Source organism: Pezoporus occidentalis, unplaced genomic scaffold (assembly GCF_034315485.1).
Source record: "Pezoporus occidentalis ecotype Australia unplaced genomic scaffold, CSIRO_AGI_Poc_V1 ctg61, whole genome shotgun sequence".
Lineage (NCBI taxonomy): Eukaryota > Metazoa > Chordata > Aves > Psittaciformes > Psittacidae > Pezoporus > Pezoporus occidentalis.
The window spans coordinates 1,029,260-1,038,883 of NW_026915955.1; the positions used below are offsets into that span (position 1 = coordinate 1,029,260).

At 45.8% G+C, this 9,624-nt stretch overlaps 1 protein-coding gene and 1 long non-coding RNA gene across 2 annotated transcripts; both read right to left on the reverse strand.

Annotated features, from left to right (window-relative positions):
• Positions 1 to 3,079: 3,079 nt before the first annotated feature.
• Positions 3,080 to 4,823, reverse strand: LOC134174533 (uncharacterized). The gene is made up of 2 exons (XR_009968679.1): positions 4,216 to 4,823; positions 3,080 to 3,541 (listed from the first exon to the last, which is right to left on the reverse strand). It is a non-coding gene; the product is annotated as an uncharacterized LOC134174533 (long non-coding RNA).
• Positions 4,824 to 5,858: 1,035 nt separating this feature from the next.
• On the reverse strand, positions 5,859 to 9,030 carry CCN2 (cellular communication network factor 2). Its single transcript, XM_062639577.1, has 5 exons — positions 8,633 to 9,030; positions 8,303 to 8,525; positions 7,929 to 8,180; positions 7,505 to 7,716; positions 5,859 to 7,198 (listed from the first exon to the last, which is right to left on the reverse strand). The coding sequence occupies exons 1-5, from the start codon at positions 8,681 to 8,683 to the stop codon at positions 6,902 to 6,904; spliced, it is 1,035 nt and encodes a 344-aa protein (XP_062495561.1). The 5' UTR covers positions 8,684 to 9,030; the 3' UTR covers positions 5,859 to 6,901.
• Between the last annotated feature and the right edge of the window lie 594 nt (positions 9,031 to 9,624).

A 9,624-nucleotide genomic window follows, 5' to 3' on the forward strand; every position in this document is an offset into this window, starting at 1 on the left:
GCCTTTCCTTGCAATGCTGGTTCCTGGTGGCCTCTTGTAGGCATAAGCCATGCTGAGATCCATTTGGGATCACTGTCAGGAGCATGTTCTGATCTATGTAGTGCTTTCTAAAGTGGCTACTTATTGGCTGTGGACCTGTAGCTGGAAGAAAAGAAACATTTCATTCCTATGCCATCTTATAAAAAATCTTTGGAGTCACAGGCAGAAGAAAAACCTGTTGAGCAGATTTCCCTCAGGTGGGCAACTACAGCTATAATGCTGATGGGAAAACCCATTGAGAGGCACTCAGGGCAGTTCCTGAGACAAGATGAGCTGGCCTTCTTCATTAACTCCAACCATGTTAGATTTCAGAAGCTTGATTATCTTACTGAGACTTTTTGACCTCCGAACAAACCTACAATTAGTACATGTATATATGGAATATGTATACAATTAGAACAATATGTATAAATGGAAAAGGCTAAATTAGGGTGGCAGAAATTGGAAATTTCTGAAAATTTTTTCTCAGCAAGAGCATGTGCTTTTATTACCTGTGTGCTTTTTACTTTTGCATTACATGGTGTAGTTGTCCTTAACTAATCTGCTTTTTTTCAGATACTCTCTTACTCTGGATTCACAGTTAAGAAGGTGCAAATTTTGCACAGTATTATCTTTCTGTCTTGCTCTTGTTGGCTATGATGCTGAGCACCAGAGTGGTTCATTTGTTTAGCTGATCTGTTTTGTGTCGTTTTACCAGTCCTCTGTCCTGGTTTCAGCTGGAACAGAGTTCTTTTCCTTCCCAGAAAAATTCCATCATAAACCACAACACTCTCCTGCCAGGGTCTCCACCTGGGGCTGTAGCTGTGTGATAGCAGGGTGCTGTTACAGATGTCAGCTGGACCATACCCATTCTTGGATCAGCAAATGGCTCTGTGCATGTGATGCACCTGAGAGTTAGGACAAAGTGAGTCCCTTTAGAGCATGGTGTTGTGTCAAATTACAAAGTCCACAATGAGATGGTCTCTCATCAGAAGACATCAAATGTCTTCTTTGGTTAAGAATAGACTTTTTAGTTGTACAATTTAAGAAATATGTAATTAAGAAAGCATAATTAACACCATACTGTATCACAGTGTATAAGATTATATCTAATACCTTCCCAGATGTTATATTGGCTAAAGCCTGAACAGTATTTCAGGTCTATTTTGTATCCTTGTCTATCACATTCATTTACTATTTACACTGGCTTATCACTTCCTTAGTAGGTTGTATTTTTAGCTGTTTACAGAATACTTTATTGTGCAGTTTGTGCTCCTGCCACTGTTTATTGCCCACCAAATGCCACAGGAGCCAGGATGTGTCCTCTTGGAAGCCTTCCCAGGCACACAGCCTTGTGCAGTTCCCCTAATGCTGTACAGCCGCAGGACTTGGGGCCACAGGTGGTCTAAACCAGTGTGACTGCAGTTATGTCAATTAGCTAGGCTGACCCAAGTCCTGAAAACTGGCTGGTTCTTAGCATTTAGGGCAGGAGCAGGAAAACATATTTCATAGCTGCTGAAAGCTGCTAAATACCTGCTTTTAATAGGACTAATTAAAAACCCCAAACATTTCTTTGGATTGTGCATTTCTTTCAGCAGCCCAATTAATGGGGGTGAGTAATGAATGGAGGCACCACTGGATTGCTTTTACACTGCGGTACTGTGTTAGCAACCTTTTGGTCCTGCTCAGGAGGCTGTAAAATGCTTTGTTCCTCACAGCATAAACGCTATTACACTACTATTAGGGTTGGATTTACTCACCATTAAGCAAACGTAAATACTCCTGCATTTGGCACTGCCCCAGTAACAGACAGGAGCTCAGGAATACTTCTACAACATGCCGCCAGGGGTTTCTGGGGGGACTTCTCTGAATCATCCCAGATTCACTATTCTGGGGGGCTGGGCTCGGACTAGCACTGAGAGGAACTGAAATGGACTGAGCTAGGGTTAATGACTGCAAGCAGTCATTCTCTGCAGGAGCAATGCTGGATGATGCAGTGGAGATGGGACCTTAGTCATGCTTCTAAACTGTGTTCAAATGCTAAATGTGTTGAAGGCTTTAGTACAGTTCGGGAACAGGTTCCTTGAAGAAATTCCTGGTATTTCCTGGTTCCAGGCAGGCTGAAAAACACTGTGAGAATGTGGTGGCTTTTGGTATGTCCATTTATGGGCATGAATCAAAGGAACTGCAGGGAGGAAAAAAAGTGGAAAATGAGAGGAAAAATAAGTTAACTGAGCTACTTCCTCTCTCGGATTCTTCTTGGGTTTTGGGCAAAGCCTTCCACTGGTATTTCATCCCAATTTCTTGCTAACTGCTTCCATATGTAGGCATAGTATAACATCAGTTAAAGCCACATTTAAGCCCTGTTTTTAAGGAACTTAGGTTTTTGGTGGTAGGATGCAAAGTCAGAATGTTTGAATTATTATATGTTTAGGTAAGAATATTACCATTCCTTCTTGCATTTAATGTCCTTCTCAGTGCAATGGTACGAGTACTTTCTGCAAGCACAATGTCTGAAAAAGCCATGCTACATGAAAAAAAAATACAAATGATCTAGTTAAGAGCATGCTATTTCTAGTGATGTCCAAAAGTCAGTTTTCTCAGCTGAGTCCCCATCTTCGTGAGACAAACAACTGGATACTGTTCAAAGACTTATTTGTTCCTCTGTGGTTATGGATCATTAAAAGTGGCTCATTCTTGAAGAGTTTCTTAACTAGTGCCTTTTGGATGTTTCTTAGCTCTGAGGAATCTGACAAATTTCCATCTGGAGAGCAGAGCCTATTTCATATGAAAGGGCTGTAATCCGTGTCTGTTGTTCACATCTGTATTGTGTTAGAAAGCTAAGCTGCAAATCCATGCAAAAGTGTTATGGTACAAAAATCTGAAATACAATGACTTAGAGTTATTTCACAAATTATTTGATACTCTGGTCTCCAGCCACCTTGAATTCCTGTTTAATGATTAATTGAGTATCATGTATTAAATGATTACTGACTTTACAGTGGTCCCTTACCAACTGTATCATTAGTTTTGCTGAAGATCCATTTTAAGGAGCTAGTCATTTGAATTAATATGCTTTCATATATTAATAAAATGCTTTAAAAGTACAGTAGCAAACTGCACGATAGGATTTTATGAGGATGCAAATATCTGAAAGCAACTTCCAAAAGAATGTATTTTAGAAGCAATGTGAACCAATGTTGTCTCCCATGTAGGTGACTTTGGACTGCTGAACACAAGTTTTGATTCTTGCATCTATGCATCTTAGGCACAAAGAATGAAATCAGGAAATACCTTTACAGTTGAAAGGCTCACATTTTAACCATCATTTAAGATGGCATGAATTCTACACAAGGGCTCCTTCTTCCCAAGATGCCTTTGAAAGTCTTACAAACAGTATGAGGCCTATTTACACTTATAGGAGAACTTAACAACAAAGTATTTAAATTTCTTTACCTTCAGAGGTCTAACACCTGAGGAGCGGTGTAAAATGCATGCTTCTGTCAGAAGAATACACGTGTTCCTGGGAGAAAAAACAGTGAGTGCAAATCATTATAATGCTGAGGTTTATGATCCTCGAAGTGATCGAGGAGAGCAACAACTTACTAAACTGATCTGCATATGCAACATACTTCCTTATTATAATTCACAGTGATAGAAGCAAACCACCATTGAAACATTGTGACAGGAGGCCTCTTCTGTCCCTCTCCCCTGGGCTGTGAAGCAGTGTGGTAATTTGTCAGATGGCAGGCAAAGCAGCTGCATCACTGCATTACCAGGCAGAGGGTAGGTCGTGGTCCTGAGCTGTAGTGGGGGAAACCCTTTGTGGGTATCTAAATGCAGATGGCCCTTCCTAAACCAGACCACTGCTGCTGCTTTCTGGCCCTGCAGCCTTGTACCATAGGCATAGCTGGTGGACAGTGCCCAGATTGGCCAGAGCCCCGTGCAGCTTAGGTGTCTGAGATGCAGGCCATGCTGCAGAGGACTGGGTGCAGAACCTGGGTGAATCTCATGAGCCAGTCATGAGGCTCAAGATGTTGATGTTATAAGGATAAGGAATGGTCATTCATTATAATGTCTGATATAAATTTGTAAAAGAATGCAGAGCAGTTCTGTTAATAAATGGGCTTGAGCAGCATCATAAACACCACGTCTCTTAAAGGCATTAATCCCAACCTGCCAGGTATATTATGCTACCTTCTGTTCTTCTGATCCTGATAGCTTCTACAGTGATGGCTATGACTGGAGTCCATGTACATCCTGTCCTTGCTGGAACTAGAAATGACAGTGTTCTTGTTATTTGGGGGTGGAGCCACAGCAGTGGTTGGAAAACCAGTCCTTGGGGCTGTAGGAGTGTTTGAAGTGTTTCCAAGGTGAACTGCATGGCCACATCATATTCATAACCTGAAAGAAAACCCAAACAAAAAAAAAACAAAATAGAGAAAAATGCTGGAGAGGCTCAGGGAGCGTAAGAGCCAAAGGCTGCCCAAAACTATTATTTAATATGGAACACAGAAAGCCACTTCCTCATGCCAGGAAAATTCCTTGTATTATTTAGAGGAAGGGGAAATACTTCTATGGCCTTGTGCAAAGCCTGGTGAGGCCACTGGCAAGGCTCCCATTGACTTCCCGTTAGTTTAGGGCTCTGTTGTCCATCATTAGTCAAAGCTGGTGTTATGCTGAAATGCTAGCTGTTATGCTAGCTGAAATCAATGGGATTGGAAGGTGCTCAGGAAGGATGGACATTTTTGTAAGCTAACACTCTTTCATCACCAGGAAATTCCAGATTGAACTTGTTTTGCTGAAAAGGATTCTTGTTGGAGAGTTGTTTTTTTTTTTTTTTTTTGAAAACAAGAACTAATTCTTCTAGTGCAAAGGTTAATTTTAAATTCAAAGAATTCCCTTGTCTTGATAAAGGGACCAAAAAAAGTCTGTTATTAATGTAGGACCTAGCACAGGACTGAAGCTTTCCTTTTAGCTTTAGGGGGATGAGGTAAGTGAATCACAACTGTCCTTATACTGTTTTTTGGTTATCTGAGAAGAATGTTTGGACTGTTATCAAAATGTGTAGCTCTTACAGTACTTCTCATCTGTGGGCCTGGAAGAGTTTGAATCAATGGATGCGTTACACAGAACTGTCATGTAAAATGATTTGTTCCTAGTGACCAAGTAGGAAGGTATTTGCCATCTGAGTTCAGTGCTCTGTCCACCATACTATACTAAGGTTTTGATTCAAGGAAAACCATATCTAAGTTAGCCCTACTCTGCATGAACATTAAATCATGAGATCTTAAGAGGCCATTTCCAATCTGTATCATTCTGTGATTTTTATGATACAAGTCATTAGCTCTTCACTGAGAATTTTACCAGATTTTGGGCTTCTGGATTTGACTTCAGAGTCAGGAGCCACTTCCCTGCAGACACTTTAAAAATGTTTCTCACCTTAGTTGGAAACAAAATTTAACCACTGGAACATGTCAGTGAAATTAAGCATGTTGCATGGTGTGTTACAGCAGGAGCTGAATGCTATGGTGACCAGCTGACTCATTTTAAAGCCACCACAAGTGATGCAATTGGAACCTGCTGCACTTTCTAATGCAACACTGGGCTTGCCAAAGCAAGCCTGGCCCTGCCCTCCATTCCGAAGAGTAGCAAACTACAGTTGGTTCACTAGTAACAAAATAAGTAACCATAAATCATTAGCTTAGTGGCAAGTGTGTGTGCTTCTTGACAAAAACCCTCACAATGCATTACTTGATTTTCATCTAGTGCAAAGCCAAGCCGTTTTAGGGATATGTAAAACAGTAGCGAAGACTAAAGGTAAATGAAATACAAAGCCATTTATATAAAAAATATAAATACTTTATTTTCAACTAAAAAGGTGCAAACATGTAACTTTTGGTCACACTTCTCAACAAATAAACTGTCCAAAAAGAGCCATTGTCAAAGAAAGAAACAAATGCTCGAGTGGAAAGACTGATGAGCTACAGAAGAGCCTTTTTTCTTAAAGCTACTTGTCCAATAAAGTAGAAGTACATGTATTTTGCCAGATGATTGCTTTGTAAGGATGCGGGCACCTCAACTCTAACAATCTCCATCTTGTTCTCAACTCGCCATTTGGCCCTATCTGAACAATTTCCACTAGAGTATGTATTTCATGCTTTGAATGCATTGTCAAACAAGCTTTAAATCCTACCTATCTTGTTCCAAAAAAGAAGGCTATCATTGAAATTTCAAAGCATTAAACAAAGGCACAAAACTTTAAATTAATTTAGATAACTGTACAAATATATATATACACACAGTATTTACAATATTAATAAAAAGTAGCTTGTTACAGGTAAATTAACTGCCACAAGCTGTCCAGTCTAACAGACATGATTCTGATTCTTGTTGACCAAGCCATATGAATCAGAGCGTCAGAGCTGAAACATTACTGTCCTAACAGAACACCTTCTACTTAGCACTTTGCTGCGTGAAAGTTTGCCTTCCAGCTGTTGCTGTTACTAAGCCAACACCAGCAAACATGCTAACAGACTCCTTCTGAATTGCACTACTACATGAAGCACGCTGTACCACATTAAGGGAACATTTGCCTGAATCTGCTTTTCCTGCCTATTTCCCTTACACCCTTCACATCACCTCATGAACAACGTGTTATGAAGCTGTGTCTTGCTGTGGTCTCACTGTCCATCTGTTTTACCTTCTTCTTCAAACCGCCATTTGGGGTCAGTAGAAAAATTGTCTTAAGTCACATGGAACAGTTTGTTGACATTAAAAAAAAAAAAAACTGATTTAAATACCTTGTGCTATTGAATCATGTTTACAAATTGAGATGCAGATCAGTTCAAGTCGGGAATTTAGTTAGCTTCTCCTTCTGGCTTTATGCCATGTCTCCATACATCTTCCTGTAGTACAGAGACTCAAAGATGTCATTGTCTCCGGGGCAGTTGTAGTGGCACGCGCAGGTCTTGATGAACATCATTTTCCTTTTCATGATCTCCCCATCAGGGCACTTGAACTCCACGGGGAGGGTGGTGGTTCTGTGGGGTGTGCAGCAGCGCCCGTCAGTGCAGACACCACAGAACTTAGCTCTGTAGGTCTTCACGCTGGTGCAGCCGGACAGCTCAAACTTGACAGGCTTGGAGATTTTGGGGGTGCGAATGCACTTTTTGCCTTTCTGTTAGGGTATAAGTGAATACAAAGTGTTTAGAAGGTAGGCTTTCACACAGCACTAAGTTTGCAAGCTAAGGGCAGCAGGCACACTAACCCTTTACATCTTCACTAGGCAAGTGTCTTAGTACCATAACACAGCACGAAAGGAAAATTCAGGACATTTAATTATAAACTGTTCATCACTGGGATGCAACTCAAATTTCAAGGTAAACTACTTGAAACTAACTACACAGTTTTTGGCAAGACACTGTTTTTTAGTTAGTGGATGGAAGCATCCCTGTAGGTTATACATAAAGATTAGATTATTTACCTTGATGTTCTCCTCCAAGTCTGCTTCACAAGGTCTGACCATGCAGAGTCTACTCTGTTTCTCCAGTCTGCAGAAGGCATTATCATTGGTGACCCTGGTTGAGATGCCCATACCACAGGTCTTGGAGCAAGCACTCCACTCCGTGGTCTGCACCAGACAGTTGGCACGCATCATTGTCGGGTCTGGACCGTAAGTGTCTTCCAGTCTGTAAGCTGCAGGAGACAGACAGCCAAAATGAGACCATCATCTGACCTCATGCCCTGCTGAAGGCTCTCTTCCCCTTCCTGGGAAATTTGAGTATCCACACTTACTGCAGCACTCCAGCTGCCTGGGTGCCCTGTGTCAACCCATCCCACTGTCTTCAGCCTCCATGCAGGGTATCTCTTCCCCCCAGGCTGCCACCCACTGAGGGACCCCCACTCACCAGCAAGTGCAGGTCCCACAGCAGTCTGCTCTTTGGTCTCGTCGCAGACCCACTCCTCGCAGCACTTTCCAGGGAGCTTCACCCGGCGCGGGTAGGGGCAGTCGGGGCTGGGCAGGCGGACGTCCATGCTGCAGAGGGGCACGCAGCCCACCGCCCCGTCCAAGCAGGTGCACTGGTACTTGCAGCTGCTCTGGAAGGACTCCCCGCTCCGGTACACCATACCGCCGAAGACGCAGGGGGCACCGTCCCGAGCTGCGAGGGGCAGGAGGCGGAGGGTGAGGCGAAGAAGTTTCCCCGGCTTCTCCCTTTGCTAGACCCCAGCCCGGCGGGAGGCTGTTTCTGTCCCGCGGCTGGCCCCGTCCCCGCTCACTCACCGGTGCAGACGCCGATCCTGCGGTTGGCGGGTGAGCCGAAGTCGCAGAAGAGCCCCTTGTGGTGGTCGCAGGGGTCGCGCTCGGTGCAGAGCTCACCCAGCTGCTTGGCGCAGACGCGGCAGCAGCCGCAGCCGTCGAGCACCAGAGAGACTCCGGCGGGGCAGGTGGGGCCGGGCCCTGTGCCGCACTGGCACTGCCCGCTGCACTCCTGGCTCTGCGCCTCCTGACAGCGGCGGGGAGGGAGAGAAAGAGAAAGCGGGGCGTCAGGACCGCTGCCGGGACCAAGCCGGCCGGAACTGGGGCGGCGGCGCCGCGGGCCGCGGCACTTACCAGGCTGAGGAGGGAGAGGAGAAGGGCTACGGCCAAGCTGGCGGAGGCCATCCCGCGGCGGTCAGCGGCTTGAGAGCGGCGGCGGCAAGCAGGCAGCGGAGTCGGGTTGCCCGGCAGAGAGGGGCGGTGAGGTGAGATGAGCCGAATCGAGGTGAGGCGAGGCGAGGCGAGGCGATGAGCGCTTCCCGTCGGGCGGGTCTTCTCAGCAGCGGTGCGCGGACGGGCCTGTCGCGGTAGGCGCTGTGCAGGCTGCTACTCGGTGCTTCGCTGCTCTGCTCCGCTCCTTGTGAGTCCGGTGGGAGAGCGGCTGTGTGAGTGCTGCGCAGTGCCGGCAAGGACGCCCCTTTATACACGTCTTCGGCTCAGCCTCGCCAATGGGCTGAATGGGGCCGCGGACAAACAGCGACATTCCGCGCATTCCTGCGCGCCGCGCCGCGCCGCCCGCCCCGCCCCACGCCGCCGCCGCCGCCCCGGAGCGGCCCTGACCCCTGACTCCCGCATTCCTCCGTCTGTTCCCCCCCTCCAACGCACACCCCTTTCACGTCTTTTTGTTTTTCATCCTGATGTTTTTTAAGTGTGGGTCCTCTCCGGAACCAGCGGTTTTGGGTCCCCCCCGTCCCGTCCTACCCCCGGCAGCGCGTTATTCCTAGACGGGCAGCGGGAAGGGGCGAGGGGGGCGGCGGGGCGGTTGCCAGGGGCGTCCGGGGGAATCCGTTATTTCTCTTCCTCGGTTCTCCCCGCTCGCCTCTCGTCCCTCCCCCGGCAGAGGGGACAGGAGGCCAGTGTTTTTGGGGTGGCCCCATCAGGACCCTCACGTCGGGGTGCCTGGTACCCAGCAGCGAATGGTCCCGGTGCTTTGGTACCACCAAAAAAAGGTATAATTACGCTACCGGGTATAAATTGACTCTGTGTACCACTGAATCATACTGGATATTTGTAATGTGTTCCTTCCCTAATAGATGCTCTCTATGAATAGAGAGAGTGCCTATTTA

Bases quoted from the DNA above. Each gene is read 5' to 3' on its own strand.
- CCN2 (XM_062639577.1), bottom strand. From the start codon at position 8,683: ATGGCCTCCGCCAGCTTGGCCGTAGCCCTTCTCCTCTCCCTCCTCAGC. The intron at 8,526-8,632 runs GTAAGTGCCGCG...CGCCGCTGTCAG, and splicing joins TCCTCTCCCTCCTCAGCCTG to GAGGCGCAGAGCCAGGAGTG. The intron at 7,717-7,928 runs GTGAGTGGGGGT...TGTCTCCTGCAG, and splicing joins TGTGGGACCTGCACTTGCTG to CTTACAGACTGGAAGACACT.